Source organism: Danio rerio, chromosome 15, assembly GCF_049306965.1.
Source record: "Danio rerio strain Tuebingen ecotype United States chromosome 15, GRCz12tu, whole genome shotgun sequence".
Taxonomy (NCBI): domain Eukaryota; kingdom Metazoa; phylum Chordata; class Actinopteri; order Cypriniformes; family Danionidae; genus Danio; species Danio rerio.
This window is the reverse complement of record NC_133190.1, coordinates 24,793,090-24,816,453: the sequence shown is the minus strand read 5'-3', so window position 1 is coordinate 24,816,453 and position 23,364 is coordinate 24,793,090. Positions and strand designations below refer to the sequence as shown.

The following is a 23,364-nucleotide window of genomic DNA, read 5'->3' as shown; positions in this document are numbered from 1 at the left end:
AGAAAACAAATTGTATTGGTTGTATAGGAAACCTAAATACAAACCTTTAAATATAAAAAAATACAAGAATGAATCTCATTGGTTCTCACTCCTCAAGCAAGCATAGTTGTAACCAAATATGACTGCTGTAAACGCTGTTTGCTTAAATTTGGATTTAAGGCAAAACAGACAGAAGTTTGAGTATTTGTATGGTTTCGCAGAATAGAGTTCAGTTTTAATTTTAATAAATGTATTTATTACCACTTTAATAGTACATTTTTTTCTATGTTTCATAACAATTTTATTAAAGTTACGATTTGTTGGAGACATTTTATTTAGGGTTACCAGGCAGCCTCTTTTACATTATTCTTATTTAAACAGTAAAATGCAACTTAATATGTGTTTTTCACCTCTCGAAAATGCAATCTGACCCTTTGCGACTTATAACCGGGTGTGACTTGTTTTCAGGAAAAATATGCTAGTTTCAAAACACTGCAAATGGAGTTCTCGGGTATCCTTAAAAGCTGATATTATGGTTAACAGTGTTATTATGCTCTCCACAAAACCACCAAAAATGTGAACTGGTGTATTAGAGGAACTCAGGAGGAATCCACAAAGGAACAGTGTCATATCATGTTGACCTTTTATAATCATCAAAACATTTTTAAAAGGCACTAGTTATATGGTTATACGTCATACTGTAATCCAGTATCATAATTGCTTTGGGACCACAAACCTTTTAGATGACTACGAAATATAGTATGTACATGTGATAGAAATGTTTTTCCTTTTCAGTGAACACTGTAAAGAGAACAAACAAACAAGATCAAAGAATATATGCCCATATTAGCCAAAACTGACTGATATGAAAAAGAGGGAATCAGACCAGCCTAACAGCCTCTTGGCAAAAGGAAGTAACTCGTGATTTCTTGTTAATCAGGTGACCCTTAAGATTCAGTAGACTCAAACCATCCATCTTCAATATCGGTCCATGGTCTCAGAGATCCTCACAGCAGATCTTGGCCCACACCATGCAGTCAGGTCACAAATGACAGTCCTAAATTGATGTGAAAACAATCAGCCATTAATTATAAAGATCACAGTTTATAGAACAAATTTGAAAAATGAAGCAAAACATAATAAAGAAAGAACAGCATACTGTACTCCCAGTTTAATGTATGAAATATACTGTACTTACACTTTTATGCTCATAGCAGTGCTTATTTCTTTTTCCCTCCTAATGACAGGCTTTCTGTTTTTTTCTTCTGTGCCTTATTGAGCAAAAAACACACCTTAATGTTAGCAAGAGCTTAGCACAGAATTCTGTCATCATTTACTCACCCTCATGTAAAAAACAGAAACATGAAGATACTTTGAATCATATTTCATTTTTATTATTTCTGTCCCCTTTGAAAAAGGTTTCTTCATCAGAAATAGTTTCAAACAGATATAAAAATAATACTCATATGAAACAAGTAGTTTAATGAAAGTCTTCTGAAGAGACATGATCTGTTTATGTGATGAATCAGGATTAGGAATTAGGATTATTATAATAATTTAGGTTTTCATTCACATGTAAACACCGATGAGTGAACATAAACAGGAGCTCAACCAAACCTGCCTGAAGAGTGAAAACAAACCTTATTGGTTATTGGGAAACGTAAATGTACCACAACATACAAGAAGGAATCTCATTGGTTCTCACTCATCAATTTAGCATAGTTGTGCTTCCCAGGCCAAATCTGAACACTGTAAATGACGTAAATTAAGAGTAAACCACACGATTCCAATTAATCCATGTTTAACAACACTTTTATTCAGCAAGCATACTTTAAAATGATTTAATAAAAGACATTGCTAATTTAAAAAATGTGTGCATCTTGAAAAAAAAATCATCAACATTTTAAATAAGTATTTAAAAAGAGGATATTAGAATTTCTGAAGAGTCATGTGATACTACAGACAGGAGTAACTACTGCTGAAAATGAAAGGTGAAGCATGAAGAATTGAATATTTATTGAGGTTTAAGTTCAAAATATTGAACGGGGCTGGCTAGCATATATTGAGGAAGCCTTCATGACTGCAATAAAATGCATTGCATTTTACACTAAAATTTACACAGGTGTCAAATCCAGTTTCCGGAAGGTCGCAGCCCTGCACAGTTTAGTTCTAACTCTGCTTCAACACACTTGCCTGTAGGTTTCAAACCAGTTGAAGGACTCAATTAGTTTGATCAGGTGTGTTTAACTAGGGTTAAAGCTAAACTGTGCAAAGCTGTGGCCCTCTAGAAACTGGATTTGACACCTGTGGACTAATGGGCTCTATACACACCTAGAGTTTTAAAGCCAAAGAAAAACTTTCGATGAAAGCGTAATGTGACTTCAATTTCACAAGGTAGTTTTTACAGGATCGATGTTGTAATGTAATTACAATACATTCAGTTAAAGAGACTTTAGCATTCATCTAGCATTCATTCATTTATTCTTTTTAAGCGTAAAACGAGACAAAAGACCGTTCTAACCACTAGCGCCGTCAATAGCAACAGGCTAGTGCAGAAATACCATTGAAAATACTAGGGTAAAATAAACTGTCATACTTTAAAGACGTTTTGGGGGGAAATGGAATTTAATGAAGTGCTTCTAGTCTGATCTGAGACCCGCTTTATACTGTATATCTAACAGGCAGTGAAGATCGCAAATTTTTAAAGAAATCAAATCTTAAACGTGACAATTTTGTAATGGTAAGACAGTTCACTGGAAGCCTTTGGGCTGCCTGGTTGAAAAACAAAAAGTCTGTGTGCATATAGCTTATTCAAAGGCAGACATTCTTTCACAAAACATACCTTTTCAAAGGATAATAACTGGTTTAGCATTTCTTTTAGAAAAACAAGTATGTTCACTTAGCATGTTTCTTAAATATCTGCAACCATATTGTAGTATTTGGATGATTTAGAAGAGTCAAAAACTTACTTTTTAACCCTCAAGCTTCCCTTTAGGAAATTTCTGTCCAAAATCACTTTATTTAGATTTTTTTAAATTCTTTTATTGTATTTAAATACATTTTTAAAAATAACTGCGTAATCTGAAAAGTTCAAGACTTTTTCAACTTTTTTAAGTTTGCCAACTGAACACAAAAAAGAGGACTTGATTAAACCTTTTAAATCCACCTCCATAATTTTGTCCCAGGAAATGAATGAGGAATACAAAATACTAAATTGTAGGTAAAATGACAAACGTACAATAAAAAAAAAAGTTGTACATTTAGAGATAAATAAATTTTAAAAAGGCATAAATTGCTAGATTTATTTTATTTACAATTTGTTTGAAAAAAAAAATGGGTTCACACTTGAGACCTTTGTGCCCAAAAATGTCCACAAGGGAAAAATTAAGGGTTGCAGTATAAGCTATGCTTGAGGCTTAAGCTGTAGCATGCATACATCTTTTATGACTTGAAGCTGTGGACTGTTTACCTCGGTCATGGCATCATCGATTTGCTTCAGCTCCTCATAGTGGTCACGCGAATCTCTGAGAGGCTGCACCATAATCTCTTCAATCTGAGGAAAGAGCTGAAAGGGAAAAAAATACATATGGCATTTCACACAACAAATGGTGGGTGAGTGAATGATCACAGAACTTAAAATGTTGGGCAAGCTCTACTTTACACGGATGATTTATTCCACCTACCTTCATGACCGTTTCAAACATAGGGATGAGGACAAATTTAATGAAGCCGATCTGTGCTGTGGGCTTAGTGACTTTCTCTCTGTCCATGAAGGCAGCAACAGGAAGCCCCTCAGATTTCTCTCTATCGCTCTGAACAAACGCGAGACAGCGTAAACAACCCCAGCTGTCAATGCAGAGCAATTACAACAAAAGATAAAGAGTCAGCAGACCTGCATGAAGTATTCCTCCAGCAGACAGTCCACCCACGGCTCGGCCACCTCCGTCGGCCGCACTTCATTGGAAATGTCACAGCATTTGATAAGGACCATCTTCAGCTGAACACATGACAGACAGCAAACCTTTACTTGTCAAACTGCCAACTAATATTGATCTGTCGCAGCTGAGGAAACATCTAGTGGTACTGTAGCAGGACTAGACTGGTCTTTGACAACTGGAAGCAATCTAAACAGGTCAAATTTGGCCAAAAACTAACCAGATAAAGATCAGCAGACCCTCATAGATTAGATGAGATGTGTTTTTGGTGTGTAACATACGCAAGCCACATGTTCCTCATTGGTGAAGTCAAAATGGTCCACTTTGTGCTTGAACGAGTCCAGAATCTCACCATGTCGGGCCATGTCTGTGGCCAGAATCAGCGTGATGATTGCCTGCAAATGCAATTGTTGCATAGTGTTGCATCAGTTTTCGAAACAGACAATCTATTGACCAAACATGCATGAGTATGAGCAAAGTGGCATTGATGAGAAAAGCATGATCTGTATTATTAAACAGTCCTTCCATGATTTTGCATTTTTTTATGTGTGGCCAAAAAAGAAACGGCTTCTCTGAAATTTTATGGAGTTATTGTTTTATTTTCTCATGTTTTGCAATTAAAAAACCTTACATAAACCCTTTTTAATTTGATCTCAAGAAGAATTGGACTCCAGTGGTGTAAAGAAATGAATTATAAATACTTAAATTACTGTAATCTTTCAGGACTTAAGAACTCACTGCACTTTACTTAGCAGGTTAAAATTGTGTATTTCTACTTTTACTTCAGTACATTTATAGTGCTGTATATGTACTTTTACTTTCTTCAACCTAGACTCACTCCTTTATATGTTTATTTTTACTTGTCTACAGTAATTGGTCAAGTAGAATAAGCAGTCTTGTGATTCCCGTCCAGTCAAATCACACATGAAAAAATCCCATAACAGACAAGGAGACTTTAAATATGCAGTGTGTGAGCTGTAAAAGTGCCCAAAGAAGACATAAAATCATTACTGAGAGACAGAGAAACTGTTTAATAATATTAATAATAATAATAATAATAATAATAAGAAGAAGAAGTCCTTACATTTATATAATGAGAAGATATAGAATGCCTACTGTATGATGACTGATATCACAAAATGGCCTTAAACAATGCACTACAGAATGTTACGCTTTCAAATGCATACAGAAATTTTATGTATTCTATAAGTTCTGTAAGAGCCTGGTTTGCGGTGACAACTGCTAGACACAGATAGTTACAAAGTACATAATATGCATTAACATATTGCCACAGTAATTTTTTGCCCCTTTTTTTAAGTGTTTAGGTTACACCGATTTTGCTCTGCATGTAAATGCATCAACCTGCTTTCTGTCAGCTTGTTATAAGTGTATATTACTGTGATGTGTTCTCCCCTTAAATTAATCTCACATGAATGGCAAATTATTTATCTTGCACTTACAAACACCCTTGAAAGAAACTGGCTCTCAAGTAAGTTAAGTTTTGAATTGGTAGGTCATAAGGTGGAATGATTTTTACAGCACAACTCTTGAGTACTTTTACTCTTGACATTTACTCACACTTTAAATAGTATTTAGAACAGATCATTTTAATCTATTTGTACAAAAACAAATTGAAGCTAGAGTACATTTTCTTGAGTACATTTTCCACTCACAAAATCTAGCAGGGACTGATTGTAGCTCAGCCAATGAAGCATTTACATACGTACTTCGTTCTAAAAACATTTACAGAAATAAAATTTTTTTGCTAAAAGATGACCGATTCTGCATGAAAGGTAATTTTGTAGGTAATGTAGAACAAATCTAATATCATTTAGTTCATGTTGATTATATGTGTTTACTTTTGGGTAGGGGAGTTCTTGCAATTCCTGAAAAGTCATATAGTGCAATGTTGACATTGGTTGGCATCTGCTGGTGCATTGTAAATTTGCCTTTACACTGTAGCTTAAAAGTTGTGCAGTACCTGCCGAATCTGTTTGAAGGCCTCCGGCTCCACATTGGCAAATATATTACACTCTGGCAGAGAGAGTATCTGGAAGGCTACAGCGCAGTGGTGATTCTCCAGAGGCGAGATGTCATTATAGCGCACCGCCAACTCAGTGCGGGCATTGATCTGGTACCTGCATAAAGAAAGTCTGTGATTATCTCTTCATATGTCGCAGGAATGCTTACAAAGATAAACGGCACTGTAAAATTGTCATCAAGATCATGTAGGCAAATACCTGAGTACACCTGTACGTTTTTTTATGAGAGCTGACATAATTACACAGAAGTGCAGATCTTACGTGTTGTTGTATCCAGGGTGGTCCAAGTCGTGACACACAGCAGCAGTCATTAAAATGCCCAGATCTGTCAGGGTGAGCTTTTCCTATGGGCCACACACACACACACAAGCACAGGTTTCCACTTTTACTGCTTCGCAGTAATTGCTGTACTAATTGCTACGTACCTAAAAGTTCTCACCTGGAGGTTGCAGAGGTGGATCATGCCATACATCATCTGACTCACGCAAAAACAATGACGGAAATTATGGAACGGGTTGCTTCGGTAATTTTCCTGAATGCCCAGCTAAGAACATAAAAAAAGATCAGGGATCATCAGATATGTTAAACTGGAAGCTTCACGTCTTTCATAATTCTCCACAATTATATTTTTCTTACCAGCCAGCGTTTGAGAGTAATCGGGTTTATGTTAAACTCCTTCACGAGTCCTAAGTCGTGGTACATGTACTCCAGGCAGCTCAGCATCTGATGAATAAACAGTCAATCGTAAAAAAAGAGCACGTGTGCGCCATTTGATCGCATAATATACTGTATACTCCACTCACTTCATTGTGCTCCCAGTGCCAAACATCAAAGGTTGGTTTCTTCAGCGCTTCAATGGTCTCCTGAGAAAGTGTGTACTGAGAAAATCAAGACTATTAGAGATTAATACCAATGTTCTCCCGCAGGGAATGTAATTCAATCAAAGCAAATCATAGAACTTTTAAGTACCTTTGGGTAGCTGGGGATGTCACGTCTGGGAGTTAATTTCTTCCCGTCGTCGGAGAAGTTGTATTTACATGGACAATTCACTCTGAAAGGAGAGCAAGTGTTGGATTAGTCATTTAGATACGTTTGAGACATACACAGATGGATAAACAGATTGATTGTCCTGCTTGTCTTGGTTTCCCTAAAAGGTAAATCTTTCTTGCACTTGCCTTGCTCCTGCTCTAGATGTCATCTCATCTCGTAGTTTCCTCATGTCATTTTTGCACTTTTCAATCTCTACGACCTTTAACCCCTCCACTGTATATTGGATATTGGAACATTGGGACAAAAAGACAAAGGTAAACTGTGTACTGAACAGCTTTAATAAGGGAAAGAAGTGCAAACTAATGAGACAGCATTCAAACTGACACAATCAAATTAAAAACGAGAACAATACAATTAAAGTTGTTGGTTGTATCTATAGAACTTATTACAATAGTCAACATTTAAAGTGGATCAAAAATGTTTTTCAAAATTGTCCTAAGACAAGAATTGCCAACCCAGGCTCATTCTGAAAACATACCTCTATTTACCTTTCTGGAGTCCGTGAAATATGTCCCATATGGGACGATTTTTTTTTTGCAGTTTATGTTTTGCAAATCCATAAAAGGCCGCTGTGAACACTTTTTGAGATCTTAAATTTCTCTTGCGAGTGCCATTTATGCCTGCTGTTCTCACATATACCCACCAGAGGCCGCTGTTGACTGACTGTTTGACTGACTGATTGACTGACCGACCAATCGACTGACCCACCCTCCTCCTTCCCTAAACCCAACCAATTTTATTGATTGACCCGCCCACCCACTTCTCTAAACCCAACCAACAATTTTCAAAAGCAACACAGAAAAAAAAGCTCTTGTCTGATTTTTACCATATTTTCAGATATTACCACATTCTTACTCTGTTATTTACCTGTTCATTTTGTTTTACCTGCTTTCTGGAACCGTCACCAGACTCAAACCACGTCGTTGTGGTCAATTCCTCTCTGTGCCTCAAGTCCGCCAACGTACATGGCAAGCTAACGGGACAAACTGGTTACAGCAGTAAAGCCTTCCATAAAGAAATAAGTGGTCCGCTGGTAAGCAGGAAAACAAAAGGCGTCATACCGCCCCGTAGCGTTTGTTTAAAAAATGTTATTAAAAATAAAAAATAAAACATAAATAAAACATAATTTGCAGTCTCCAGAAACGTATATAGCACTACATTTTTAGACTGAGCCATGTTGAGAATTGAGGTTGTTGAATGTGAAAAGTGAAAGTGTTTTGATCAACTTCAAATGTTGACTAATGACTAATGTATTTCAAGTTCATAGCAAAATACACACACACACACACACACACACACACACACACACACACACACACACACACACACACACACACACACACACTTGTGTAACACTTTACAATAACAGTACATGAATAATGATGTAATCATATGTAAACTAAACATGGACTAATGATGAGTTAATGTGTGCACTAATCATGAACTAATTTTAACTACAACATGAGTCACAAGAGTTAATGTGTGAATAATGGCTACATTAATTACTTGTTAGAACATGATTGTTTGTTCATTCATTCATTCCTTCATTTTCTTTTCGGCTTAGTCCTTTTACTAATCTGGGGTTGCCACAGCGGAATGAACCGCCAACTTATCCAGCATATGTTTTACGCAGCAGATGCCTTTCCCGTCACTGGGAAACATCCTTACACACTCATTCACACACACACTCATACACTAGTCAATTTTAGCATACCCAATTCACCCGTACCACCTGTACCACGGAATGAACTATTCCAGCATATGTTTTACTCAGCGGATGTCTTTCCAGTCGCAATCCAGTACTGTGAAAACACCCATACACACTCGCATACACACTCATACACCAAGGCCATTTTTGTTAACCCCATTCACATATAGCGCATGTCTTTTTACTGTGGGGAAAACAGGAGCACCTGAAGGAAACCCACGCAAACACAGGGAGAGCATCCAAGCTCCACACACAAATGCCAATTGACCAAGCATCGGCTCGAACCAGCAACCTTCTTGCTGTGAGGCGAACAAGCTATCCACTGTGCCACCATGTCACCCTATGATTGTTTGTTAATAATTTATTAATTACCACATTAGTTTATGCTTAATTTAACCATACTGAACTCATGATACGTTGATGTATAATTATATCATGCCTTTACTTGGAGGGGCACATCATCAATAACCCATTCTTAACTACTCATGATTCCTAATGTACATCCGTCTAATGTGTTTACGCTGAATAACAATAGAAAAGAGCTCTGTCTACATCAACATGAACAGTTTAAACACAGGAGTTCATGAGTAGTTAAGAATGAGCTAATGGGACGTGCCCCTCCAAGTAAATTCATGACATAATTATACATTAACAGCTTGTGAGTTCATGCTGGTGTGAAAATATAAATTAAATAACCTAGTTTCAACAATACTCTTTATATATCTGCAAAGATATATTCTTTATTTTTAAATTATATTATTTCATTCAAAACTGTAACAGCACAGCTATGAGGGACATTAAACCTTTTGTTTCCAGAGCACGAGCTGAGCCAAAGTAATGCAAATGCTGTGGGCAGGGTCTTAATGACGGTGCCTTTGTCTTCGGGTGATACTTCCCAATACTTCATTTGATCACTGCATGCTATTGTTTATGTTAATGAGATAAGGGCTGGGAAAATGCTGTTTATCTTGCTGACTCCAATACTTAATTTACATGCTTTGTTTAGCCATCTTCACCTAGTCACTCCCCTCCTCCTAAAAACATTCTCATTTCAGACCTTGTAACTGACTTGTGATAAAAACTCGCAGACTTCAGACCTGTAAGAGACTCCTAAAAGGCTCTTGCGGACTCGTGTACTTCTTAAAGACGCATTATGACTGCAGATCAACCAACATGTCTTAATAAAGAAATTCTAGTGATTGATTTTAAGTCTCCTGGACTGTGTTCTCTCTTTCATTTTTATGTTTTTAACATTAGTTACATTTAGCTTAAACTTAAATGTTATTTAATACACTATCGAACAACATGTACTAACAAGTAGCTAAGGTAGCCGTTATTCACACATGAACTCTTGTGACTCATGTTGTAGTTAAAGGTAGTTCATTATTAGAGCATGCCTTAACTCTTCATTAATTCATAATAAAGTAATGTTTAGTTCACAAATTAATACATCATTATGTATGTACTGTTATTGTAAAGTGTTACCACACACATATAATTCTGATAAAATTATGCATTTTTTTTGTTCAAATATAAATTAAGACAACATTAGGATTGTTGCTCAATAACAGTCTCTGATTGGTGGATTTTCTGCACAACATCACAGGTAACATTGATTTTCTGCCCAAATTCTGCATGCCAGTCTGCAATAGTATTTTGTCACAATTTATGAATATTTTTGTTAATTAACTGCATAGTCTGTATTATTTAATAGATTGTATTCCATACACAATATATTGTTGGTTGAGTTTCTATTTCCAAGATTATCATAGGTATAACAATTCAATAACGTAAAAAACAAACAAACTGCGCTGTATTTTTGGTATCAGAACAGTTCTAAAAAACAGTATCAGTGCATACCTAGTTTTTTTTTTTTTTAATGCGGATACAGAGTTTCTGAATGTTTAGATCACATTGCTATAAGGTTAAAAGCTTAGCACTTAAAAAAAGGGTTAGTTTGAATCCCTAAATGTTGTAATATACTGCATAATTGTGTATTAAAGTTGACAGGAGCTATAGAAAATAGCGTGTGACTGGTGCATGTTCCTCCCTGAGTGTGCTGTTTTGGGAATGACTTGAACATCAGCTAGTGTATGATCTAACTGTATGTTAAATTTTTCAGTTTTCACTGACAAAATTGCTGTTAGTGTTTTAAAATACATGTTCCACCCTCAACTATAAGCCGGCACATCAATAAAACCAAATGAAAGCAGTCAAAAGTCAAATTGTCTTAATTACATACGTTCTACTCTCTTCTCCAGCATAGCCAGTCTGTTGGTCACTTCCGTTTTCAGCTCGTTGATCCTAAATGCTCTGCAGAATAAAGAAAAAAAAAGAGTGATCTGATTTCAGCACAGAAAACGTTACGGCAACAGAGATTAATCTCCAGTCCATGGGAAAACAAACATGTCTGTTACCTGCTGAACTGCTCTGCTACCTGTGAGAGCACATTCTGAAACATGTCTTCCTTTTCTGTGGAGATAAATACACAGGCTATAAATCAGGAGGGCATTATAACATTATAATGACCGAATGTACAGTAGATCTAGGGTACTAAAGGTCATACACTCCTAAAAATAAAGCTTACAAATTTAGGTTTTTATTAAAGTGCCATGAAGAAACCATTTGTGATTCTTAAAGTACTATTTAGAGAATAATTTTAATATTTTAAAGAACACCAAAGGAAAAGTTCTATGGTTTTAAAATTTTCTTCATGAAACCATCAATGCCAATATAGAACCTTTATTGATAATGGTTTAAGAATGTAAAATGACTGGTGAAAAATGATTCATATTACCTCCCAGTTGGCTGGCAGACAAGGGAATGATTTTATACAGGAAGCTAAAAGGACAAAATGGGATAATTTACTGACAGATCAAACTGGAAATTACCATAATGGCAATTACAAACAACAAGGGCTGCATTTTACTTGGGGTTGTTGGTGGGCATGGTGGGATCAATGGATACGATGGCACCTTCAGGGTCTGTCATCATTATTGCAGTGTTCCTGTAGACAGAAGGAATGAAATGGGAATTCTGATGGATTTATTGTCTCTGGCAGTGAACATGTTGTACACTACAGACAACTTTGAGTTGTTTTCAAAATGGACTTAGGTGTTGATTAGCGCTGATATCAGTGATATACAGACCTGGGGATGTTGGAGGAGGAACACAGCAGTTCTTTAATATCACATGGGCTGCAGTGACGGCTGAAAAGCACCTGTGCAGGACAAATAAGGGTGTGTTAGCTGGACTGTGTATGTATTTGCCTTGATATATGTACTACAATGAGACCAAATGTGCTACAATTCTGCTCAAATATGTGACTTCATATTACATTTTTAAATAACACTGAAAATGTTGAGGGATTTAAAAGAATAGAAAAGTATGACAATAAATTCAATGATTTTTAGTGCAATAACTTGCTATTAGAGTGAAGTTAGTGTAAATTCACAATAGGGACGAATAAGATTGTTGCATATTTTTTTATTCTAGTTTCATTCCTAGTTTGCTTTTCCTGGGTGTGTGGCCACAAAAAATGAAACTTTGTGATGCAAAAATATATTATATTTTAACATTCATTATTTTCAAATCAAAGACAGCAATTGTAAAGGGATAGTTCAGTCAAAACAGAATTCATTATCACTTACCCGCCCATCACTTATCACAAACATGTTTGCATTTCTTGAATGTAATGGACACAGAAGAAAATATTTTGGATAAATTTGGATAAATGTTGGAAACTGGTGGCCATTGTCTTCCATAGTATTTGTTTATCCTACTATGTATGCCAATGGTAGTCCCTTATTTATGAGGGGTCGCTACAGTGAAATGAACCACTAACTATTCCAGCAAATGTTTTACTCAGCAGATGCCCTTCCAGCCACAACCCAGAACTGGGAAACAGCTATACACTCTCACATACACTGCGGCCAATTTGTTTACCCAATTCCCCTACACCACATGTCTTTGGACTGTGAGGGAAACCAGAGCATCCGGAGGAAACCTACGCCAACATGGAGAGAACATACAAACTCCACAAAGCATGTGGAACCGGGACTCAAACCAGCAACCTTTTTGCTGTGAGACAGTGCTAACCACTGAGCCACCGTGCCGCCCTGTTTTGTGTTCAACAGTGAAAATAAAATCATAAAGAATTGGAACCACTCATGGGTGAGGAACTTGTGAGCAAATTTTCATTTTTTGGATGAACTATCCCTTTAAATTGAAAATATATAAACTAAAATTTAATTTTGATCAATCAAATAAAGCTTCGGTCAGCAAAAAACCTTGCAAATATATATTTATGAAATTATGTTTGACCAAAATTTGAACAGATATACATTTTATTTGTAGTTTAAAATACAACAATAGCTTTAGTGATACATTATATAAAATATAATGTAAATAAATCAATAAAAAAATGTTATACTGTACTGTACTATTAAACCTCATGAATGTAAAAAAGGCTCATCTTGCATTATTTTCATTCATTCATTCATTTTCTTTTCGGCTTAGTCCCTTTATTAATCCGGGGTGGCCACAGCGGAATAAACCGCCAACTTATCCAGCACATTTTTACGCAGCGGATGCCCCTTCAGCCGCAACTTATCTCTGGGAAACATCCACACACATTCACCTGTGCTGCATGTCTTTGGACTGAGGGGGAAACAGGAGCACCCGGAGGAAACCCACGCGAATACAGAGAGAACAGGCAAAATCCACACAGAAACGCCAACTGACCCAGCTGAGGCTCGAACCAGTGACCTTCTCGTTGTGAGGTGGCAGCACTACCTACTGCGCCACTGCATCGCCTCTTGCATCCTTTTGTCTGTTTAAAATACTTCTTCCAATGGTCTTAACAATGTTCAGACATCAAGTATAAATGAGCATGAGTTTATAAACTGGGCTTAAACACAGCTATTTACAGCGCGTCAGTCATTCTCTATTGGAAACAACAGCAGAAAACAATGTGAAATATCTCAACAGCGTGCAATGTCAGTCACACCTGTGGGACACGGCATCTTCAGCTTTATTTTTAACCTGTGCCCGCTGCTCTCCCAGCACTTTTCCTGACAGCTTTACTGGTGCCATGACAAACTGCTTAATATCTGGCTTATTGGCTTTGATTAATCATTTCAGCTTTCAGATATTAGTGATAGATTGATACAGCAGCCAATGTTTAGACAGCTTTGTCGAGAACTGTTACAGCATGTTTTCCTAAATTTCCTCTGATTTATAACTTTGCAATTATAAGAATTCTAAGCATTTTTCAGGTATTGAGCTTTAAAAGTTTGTATTTCAGGAAACATTTGCTTTGGCTTAGACAGAAAGTTGATTGTTGATTGGTTTTATTAAAACCTCAATATAAGAGTTGTTGACTATTTGAACTTTAAGTCCTAATATTGTAAAATGTAAGACATTTTAAAGGGGTAGTTCACACAATGTGCTCACAATTTACTTAACCTCAAACGATTGCAAATCCATTTGAGCTTTTTGATAATTTTTTTTTGGGTGAACTACCCTTTTAATAAGATGTTAAATCAGCAAGAAACAGGTGCTTCAGCAATGTTGTTTTACAGTTTAATAAACATTGAAAATATCTCACATTAAAAACCTATAAATGATTTCACCAGTGCAACGAAATGGTTTAACCAACAAATAAAAAAATTAACATTTAATTGAGATTAATTTCAAAAATTGCTTCTAAATTGCTTATTAAATTACCTAAATGACTTATTTATTAGTTGTAGTTTTTGTTTTCAAAGGAGTGAGATATTTATGGGCTCTGCATTTAAAATATGGATTACCTTTATAGAGATGTGTGTGTTAGTGCTGCACCTTTTGGTTCACTTTCCAATGTAAAAAAAAATAAATATATATAATTTAAAATATCATACGTGCAAATTTAATGTCCTAAAATTACTTATCTTGGCCAAAGAGATGAGAAAATAGAAACAGAAAGATTTATTAGACTTTAACTTTGTAGATTAGCTTTTTTTCTAAATAAAATTCCCAAAGTTTAAACAACTTCACAAAAAGCAATGCATACTCTAAATAAGTTGTCACAGAATAAGAATTTGTGATACTGGACAACAAACCAGTCTTGCACAGGTATCATTTCAAAAATACAATGTATGGGCCAAAATCGTAATTTTTAAAAACCATTTAGTAAAAATCTTGTTGCATGACGCTATTTTGTAACATTCCTACTGCACAAACATTAAAACTTACGGTTTATTGAAAAATCTGCATTGGTTAGACCATATAAACAACTTTTAAGGTTATTTTTTTCAATATTTAGATTTTTTTGAACCCTCAGGTTTCAGATTTTCAAACAGTTGCATCTCAACCAAGTGTTGTCCTGTCCTAACAAATCTTACATATATGTTCATTTTGCTTTTGTTCATTTTGAATAAACAATGACTGGTTTTGTGGTCCAGGGTAACGTGAAAAAATAAACAAGTGAACAAATAACAAGTGAAAAATAAATAAATAATGATAAAAATATCTGATGCAACCACAAAACGTAATTAACTCACAGAAACCTTTACCTTTCATATTTAAATCTGAATTTAGATACACACAAATCTATTAAAACACTCACCTTCTGCACTTTGCCGTCTACATCCAAATAGATGGTTTTGGGAGAGTAAGAGGAGGAGGCAGACCCCATGTTGATGAAATGAACTGTGAGATCCACCTGTACTCTTAACCAGGAGCAGATCCACCAAAACCAGCCCTCAAATGTCCCACCAGCCAAATGTCTTCTGAAATAAATACATGAAGACATTCACATCTAGAAAGTGTAAGACTTTAAAGTGCAGAGCATCATAAAAAGAAACATGGCACAGCACATTTTTATGCTCACATAATAAAGTCTTAAATTTATAATGTCACGCCACCTGTTTGAGAACAAATGAGAACAGAGTTTGCATTTTAGATAAACTATAAAACCCACACAAATGCACTTATTCCTTTAACAAAACTCAGACAACCAAATCCTGAACACTGACACAACTTTAATAACTCTGAGTCCACTCCAATTGCCGCTAAACGCCTCGATTATCATGTCAAGCTGTCATCAGAGACTTTCCTGGAAACTTTCTTGAAGATGGAGCCTTGCAGCGTGCAGGCCGTGTTTATTTCTGAGCACGTAACTCAATCTGCACGTAATGAAACGTTCTATTTGCAGCATTGCAGGGAGAAATGTTTAAGTCAGAAAATAGCAGTCTTGCCTGTGTGCCGTCAGCAGCTCCCGGTTTCTCCCAGCCGTCCCAGGTGCTCAATGGAGCTGAAGAGAGAGCAAGGCGGACCTGGGGGTATTGAAGGACCCTGAATATAATTGTCACTCTCCACCGTTGTCAGGGGGAACAGTTACTACGGTGAAAAAAGTGCCCAGCCTCCCTTGATGTCTGTCGTAATCATTTAATTTAGTCCGTTCATTGTTCAACCTGCTTAATTTTAGCAGCCCACCCAGGAGTTTATATATATGTCTGGAAAAATGATTGTGCCGTATATGCAAGCTACAGTGTTTAAAGTTGATTAGATTCATATGGGGCTTTATTGGAGAAAACAGCATTTTCATTACAAATGGAAAACTCATTGAGGACAAATGATTGGAATAAAGCTGCAATTTACACAAAACCCCAGCAGTTAGACCTTCAACGTGGCTGTCACTGGCCCATGAACATTTCCTGCTTGTTACCAAACTTTCATAAGGTTAACAAGAGGCAATTTAATGATATCTTAATGTTAAAATGGCTGCCATAACATAATTGATAAATATGTGGAACTTTTGGATTCTTGGAAGCTATGGAAATTCAAATGTAATATAAGAAACACATTAGGACCAATGCTATTGTTTACATCCATCAAATTAGTCCATATGTGGGAAATAAATGTTGGTAAATTCAATGACATTTCTGTCACTGTAATGTGCACTACAGTCTCAAGTCTACTTAGAGCAACATGTGTTTTGGTCAGGTGAGAAAGGAAGAGGGCTACTCTGTAAAAATGTTTTTTTTTTTTTTTTCGAGATTGTTTTTTTTTTATCTAAAACGTGTGTTATTTAAAAAAAAAACTGCAAGGGTTAAATTTATATTTTATAATTAAGTTTTATACCCAGCAGTTGTATTTGTTGGTAAAAAAAATCAAGCAGTACTTCATCCAATAAAAAACGTATATTTCATTTCAGTATTTAATATTAATATTATTTGTTTGATTTTTTCAAGTAGTTTATTTTTAGGTTAAAACATTGTCAAATATAAATGTACTAAGAAAAACTAAGAAATATTTGTCTTGACCAATGTAAAATTCACACAGGCCAGTGCATGCAGAGAAACTCAATATGCTTTGTACTTTCATGGATTTATAAAAATATTGTTTAAGGGAAGTTATTTATTTTTCATTGGCTCAAGTGAGCAAATTTATATGTGAAACCATTACCCTCAGTTGTTTTAATTAGATGAACGAACATTTTGTGGGAATTTTTGTTTTAATTAAAGCTGTATGTTCTTGTTAAGAACAGAAATTGAATTTAAATGAATTGACTTTCTTCAACAAGACAAGTATGCTTTGTGCCAGGTTATATAAAATTGTTCTCATGGAGATAGAAAATATTGTTTAAGGCAATTTATTTATTTTTCATTGGATCAAGTGATACAATTTAGATGTAAACCATTAGCCAAATGTTTTATTAAATTGGATGAATGAACGCTTTTTTTCCAGTGACAGCGTGTTAAAAAAAAAGCATTATTAAAGAGTGAATTATACGTTTTACATGGGAAAATGATTTGTTTTTACTTCAAAATTTCAGATTTACTTAAATTTTACTTAAAACTACTAGACATTTTGACTGAAAATTGTTTCTATGCTACACAAAGAAACAGTGTAGTAAAAACTCTTTGGTGTAGAAAATATTTACACTCAGAATTTGCTAGTAAATTAATTGCAAAAAGAAAGAAAAAGACTGAATTAGACAGACTAAAACTTTTTTTCAAACATTCCAAAGAAACCTTTGTTGTTTCACAGATTTGATGGTGATCACCATAAGATTTTTAGTAATGTGACAGGAAGCTCTTGCTCCAAACTGTCATGAAAAATGGTCAGGACCATATGTCGCAATTTATTAAGGTGCTTTATGTCATTTTTTTACTTTACTAAAGCTAAAAAAAATGTCTGAAGATATTCAGAAATTGCAAATAAAAAAGGCCACATGAGAAGGCAAATTGGTTTGTTGTGGAAAGTATGGTGCGGTCAGATAAGGACCTACTGTATCAATGGGTTATTTTAATCCAGCATTTTGATTTGTTCATATTAAATATTTGAATGAATATTTTTAGAACAATATTGTTAAATTGAACCACAGCCATTCACCTAAACTTTATGATTCTATAAAATTTTATGAATTTTGGAAATACAGTATAGAGGTGGAAAGTTTTTTTTTTACTTTATACTGCACTGTAACACAATGATATGGCAAAAAGTCATAATACCAATGTTTTTATGCTACTTAAACTACTTTTAATCAGTGAAACAGGTTTCAAATAAATATTTTTAGTTATGCAAAGTTTAAGTTTAACTACATTTTTGAAAAAATCAGTTGAGATGACTAGAAAAGTTAATTTGATTCAAATTTTTTACAGTGTCTACTTAGGAACTTATTTTTAAGTATCTGTACTTTACTGGAGTATTTATTTTAGAAAAAGTTTATTTTATTTCACTACATTCCACAAAAAAAGAAGTACTTTTTACTTCATTACGTTTGCTTAAAGTAAAGGTTATTTCCAACTGGCTGTGATAGAGATATAGATAGTGGTGTTTATTTCCTGAAATTGTATTAGTTAGTTTGTTAAACCCTTCACAATTTGTACTGAACAATTAATTTGTGAATAGGGCTGTTAATATTACTCATTTCACATTTAAAGGCAATAATATTATAAATAATGTTAAGGAAAATGTTTTGGATGATGGCCTGAGAATTTCCATTATAGGATAAATGATCAGGCTCAGTCAGATTTGCAATGAAGAAGTGATGTTGTTTGGATCATTACCACCCCTTACAAATGAGGGATGGAAGTGTGAAGAGTAGAGACAAGTGCAAACCTGTTCTTAGGCTTCTTCTGCTCTAATCTTTTCTCTCAAGGGGCCAGAAAAAGCTTCCTACGTCTTAATTCTCATGTGCCATTGACTACACTCCGCTGTGGAAATAGATTATCGGTCCTTGCCGCCCAGAGGGGTTGTTTTACTGCTGACACAATGGACATGCTTTTGATAAGAACACTGGATAGGGCTAATGTGGATGATAAGAGATCAAAACCATTTTTTCAAACCATTTAGCCAGCAGAGTTTAAGTCTATCATTGAGTATAGCCAAAGGCAGACAAAATGAACCCGAACAAAAAAGCATAAATTTAAAAGCTTACGTAACTAGGTAAGAAAAAAAATCACACCTTGGGTAATCAGAAATGCACATGCTTGTTGCTAATCATGGAACAAAAGACGAGGAGTCCGGTCATATTTCAATAATAAAGGATCTAAGGGGAAGACATTATTCTGAAAATAAAAGGCCTTATGGTTGTTCAGTTTATGGATGTGTGTCTGGGCTAGATCTGGATAGGAATATGGAAAACTCCTCCATTAGGCTGCTTTCATCTTCTCCTTTTGCTTTTCACTCACTCCCTGTGTTTGGATCTTTAAAGTCTTCTTGAAGGATTTCTATTCTTTTCCTCTGACTTGTTAAGACCAGAGAACAAAAACAACAACAACAAAAAAAAAAACAACAACAACCTGGCTGTACTGACTTCAAAATCTACACAAAATAATGAGCAAAGTGAAGCATTTTTTTCTTTAAGGGTGTTGAAGTCAGTACTGTTTTTAAGCACACCATTTTTCAATATTCTTGACACGTCATAGAAGAACAACGGATGATTTTAATACTTCAGATATTCTGATTTCTGGTTTGATTAGACTGTCAGCTCCAATATGTTCCCTGTGAGCTTGATTGCAACCGTTTTGCATAATCACCACTTACGCGCAGCACTTTTCACCACGTCAAGTACTAGTGCTCATATAGGCAAAAGAAGAGTAATAGAACTGCTGAAGCTTGAGAGGAAAACAAAAAAATCTAAATGCTGATCATTACAATAATTCAATAGAGTGCTTTGTTGGAATTAATTGAGTAATTGTAAAATCATCTTTGCCATCTCAAAATTTGATTGCTGCATAAATTATTTTTAGATATGTCTTCTGTTTCCTTTTGATTTTCAAGACAAAATTGTTGTAATGACAGTCATAAGCTTAATGCTGCAACACAGGCTCACTGGAAATATGTACTTAAGTCTTTGTTTTTGTAAAACTGCAAAAACACACTATGTTTGACTGGAATTTTTAGGTAAAATGAATGCTACAGAACAATGTAACGTTGCAACAACTTTTATTCATTTTCAAACTAATGATAGCTTTGGGGACATATTAACAAACAAATAATTATGTTCATACAGTTCTTTGCAAAACACCAACTAAATATCGCAAAATATCTTAATGATGTCTATGATTTGTAATCAAATACTTTATCTTATCTAATTATCTATTTATTTACAACTTTTCTGCCAGGGTCAGTTTGCTTGGTAGCTCACCCTGTGCGGCGTTGTACTTGATGTAGAGCCCTTAGGATCAAGTCGGGTGAGGCATGGTCCTACAAAAGAGATAAAAGCAATGTAAAATCAAGTTAAACTATGTGGTTGCAGTGAACTATTCTCATACGTTTGCTTTTGTAAACACTATTGGTTGGATTTAGGGAATGACTTAGGTCAATGGTTCTCTAGGGGATCTATATAACAAGCCCCTCCTTCTTGTGGATGTGTATCTAAAACATACAGCAAAACTTACCCCAAATAACATATTCCAGTTAAAAAAAAAAAAGACAGCACCCTCTTGTGAACTTGTTATTAAAAACGTGCAAGAAAACGGATCTAGAGTAATGTCCATTCATTGTCAGGTGTTTATTCAGGGCAGAGTCACGGAGTTAACCAAAGAAACATTCGTTCATTTTCTTTTCGGCTTAGTCCCTTTATCAATCTGGGGTCGCCACATCGGAATACTTATCCAGCAGGTTTTACGCAGTGGATGCCCTTTTAGCTGCAACCCATCTCTGGTAAACATTCATACACACTCATTCACACTCATACACTACGGGCAATTTAGCCTACCTAGTTCACCTGTACCACATGTTTTTGGACTGTGGGGGAAACCAGATCACCCGGAGGAAACCCATGCGAACGCAGGGAGAACATGCAAACTCCACAGAGAAACGCTAACTGACTGAGGCTCGAACCAGTGGCCTTCCTGCTGTGAGGGCCACCGCGTCGCCCTAAAGAAACATATTTGACATTTTACTGAAACGTAGTCTTACCACATATGGGCCTTAAATGAGCCTTGTCGGTTAAAATGCCTGACATCTCACATACCTGATGTTTCAGTGTGACTAGTGCTCAACAGATTAACAATGCATTATGAACACAAAGGCTGTTTCCATAATAACAACAGCATTGTTGTGAATATTACACAGAATAAATAGCACATATGCATTTGATTTGAAATGATTTTTAAATTCTCAAGCAGCACTGTTTTTTATAAAGCCTGTTTTTACATTTGACTTTATTTGAATTCTATATTTAAACGAGGGTTAAAGTCAAATGTGAAAAGTCCTGTGATGTCATCAAACGTGTATATCATCGTTTATGTCATCAGTCGGAAAAACGTAAAATATTCACAGCCATGGATGGGTTTATCATTGAAGGCCCTAAGCAAATTCCAGGTGTGGGGCCTTCAACATTATGTGTCTCATTACGAAGGTGTACAGCATAAAGTTTGGTGAAGAATAAGACAAGTAAAAAAAACTCAAAATTATACTTTGAAAAGCTGAGTCTGTCATGTGTCACACAACAGATATCATGAATAATGTAAACGGTCTACAACTCAATCATTAATTTAAAACAGTTATTTTGGTTGTTTAAATGTTATCAATGGATTAAATATAGCCATATTTTGTTTCTAAAAGTTTATCACTTCTGTTATTTTGTAAACAACTTTGTTCTTAACACAGTCTTGAGGAAGTCCCATGATTATAAACATTGTTTTAATTTTTCAGTGAAGGAACTTAAAAGACTCAGATGATGGATGACAAACAAATTAAATAAAAAAATAATAAATAGACTGAGTGTGTAGTGCAAAGTATATGCGCATGGGTCTCAAACTGGATTCATGGAGGGTTGTAGCTCTGCACAGTTTTGCTCCAACCCTGATAAAACACAGCTGATCCAATAAATCAAGGTGTTCAAGACTACTACAGACTATTAAGCAGGTGTGAGTAGGAGGTGGTTGGCGCTAAAATCTGCAGAGCTGTGGCCCTCCAGGAATTGAGTTTGAGACCACTGGCATAGAGTAAAGGGAGTCATTAGGGACACAACTATTCTCTAATTTTTTATGTACAGCATCATTTTCAGCATAAAACATGCTACTAAATATTATTGTTTAGAAAAAAAAGTTAAATAAATGTGAACATATGGGTTCAACATAAGCACACACAATTTATTAATAACCTCAGGTCTAAACACAGTTTATTTACTGTAACTTCATTCTTAAACAATAATTACAATATATTTCAGTTTATACTGTCTGTCCCATCTTTATCCCTTTACTCCCATGAAACATATAAGGTAATAATAATAAAGATAACAAAAGGTGCAACCCAGATGTTAAATTGAATTAATGTTAATATGATGGTGACGCGGTGGTGCAGTAGGTAGAGCTGTCGCCTCACAGTAAGAAGATCGCTGGTCCGAGCCTCGACTGGGTCAGTTGGCGTTTCTGTGTGGAGTTTGCATGTTCTCCCCGCGTTCGCGTGGGTTTCCTCTGGGTGCTCCGGTGTCCCCCACAGTCCAAAGACATGATAAAGGTGAATTGGGTAGGCTAAATTGTCTGTATAGTATAAGAGTGAATGAATGAATATGGATATTTCCCAGAGATGGGTCTTGGGGGACCAAGCTCCATTCAACTGCAGTTGTGAAGAAATGAAAATGATTCACAAAAAGTTAACAACTATCTTGCTGTCCTTAAAGAATAAGCTTTGGCCAAATCCCCCGTGGACTGCTTAAAAAGAGATTAGAATTCAATTAAATTTGCAATTAACTTGAAGTTAGACCTACCGGAAGAAGAACTGCCAAGGGTTTGATATAAACAGCCGCTTGTGACTTGATGAAGAGGACTGAACTCCAAATATAGTTCGTGCACAGCGTTATTTATCGCGTTTAGATAAATTAAAGTTGTAGCTGATTAATTCAACGTACTGTAGGCTACTATTTTAAGTTTAGATTACAAAATATTTGGGAAAAAACGTTTTGCCACCGAAAGAAAATGCCAGAAATTGTTGGTCAGCTGGCCTGAACTAAAAACTATTATCTATTTTGTTATACAGCAAAGAGAAAGGAAGTACTGAATACTAGTTAAACAACAATATCTTGTGGTCCAGGGTATGAAATTACGGACTCAAATGTTTTATTGAATGAATGATTGGGATGTGGGGGCCTCTTGTGGTTAAAATGCGCAACTTGTCAAATGTGTAAATGGTGTCTTTGTCCTTGTGCATT

General features: G+C 35.5%; 1 protein-coding gene across 6 annotated transcripts; it reads right to left on the bottom strand.

The window, feature by feature from the left end:
* Positions 1-610: 610 nt before the first annotated feature.
* On the bottom strand, positions 611-23,313 carry pde9ac (phosphodiesterase 9ac). 6 transcript variants are annotated; one of them, XM_073923670.1, is made up of 21 exons: positions 22,924-23,313; positions 20,353-20,411; positions 15,322-15,484; positions 11,864-11,934; positions 11,644-11,721; positions 11,512-11,555; positions 11,132-11,186; positions 10,957-11,027; positions 7,132-7,219; positions 6,926-7,007; positions 6,760-6,834; positions 6,593-6,679; positions 6,396-6,500; positions 6,218-6,300; positions 5,896-6,052; positions 4,196-4,309; positions 3,872-3,976; positions 3,663-3,791; positions 3,449-3,544; positions 1,178-1,250; positions 611-1,036 (listed from the first exon to the last, which is right to left on the bottom strand). In XM_073923670.1, the coding sequence occupies exons 3-20, from the start codon at positions 15,388-15,390 to the stop codon at positions 1,200-1,202; spliced, it is 1,560 nt and encodes a 519-aa protein (XP_073779771.1). In that variant the 5' UTR covers positions 15,391-15,484; positions 20,353-20,411; positions 22,924-23,313; the 3' UTR covers positions 611-1,036; positions 1,178-1,199. The 6 variants fall into 6 exon arrangements, with proteins under 6 accessions (XP_073779771.1, XP_073779773.1, XP_073779772.1 ...); XM_073923672.1 differs by having other exon boundaries at positions 15,322-15,481; positions 22,924-23,282; XM_073923671.1 differs by lacking the exons at positions 20,353-20,411; positions 22,924-23,313 and adding an exon at positions 15,953-16,010.
* Between the last annotated feature and the right edge of the window lie 51 nt (positions 23,314-23,364).

Coding starts and splice junctions, on each gene's coding strand:
- pde9ac (XM_687727.9), bottom strand. CDS start 15,507: ATGTCTTCATGTATTTATTTCAGAAGACATTTGGCTGGTGGGACATTT. Junction 3,545..3,662: donor TGTTTGAAACGGTCATGAAG/GTAGGTGGAATA, acceptor TTTCCCTTTCAG/CTCTTTCCTCAGATTGAAGA. Junction 1,251..3,448: donor TCGATGATGCCATGACCGAG/GTAAACAGTCCA, acceptor TTGCTCAATAAG/GCACAGAAGAAAAAAACAGA.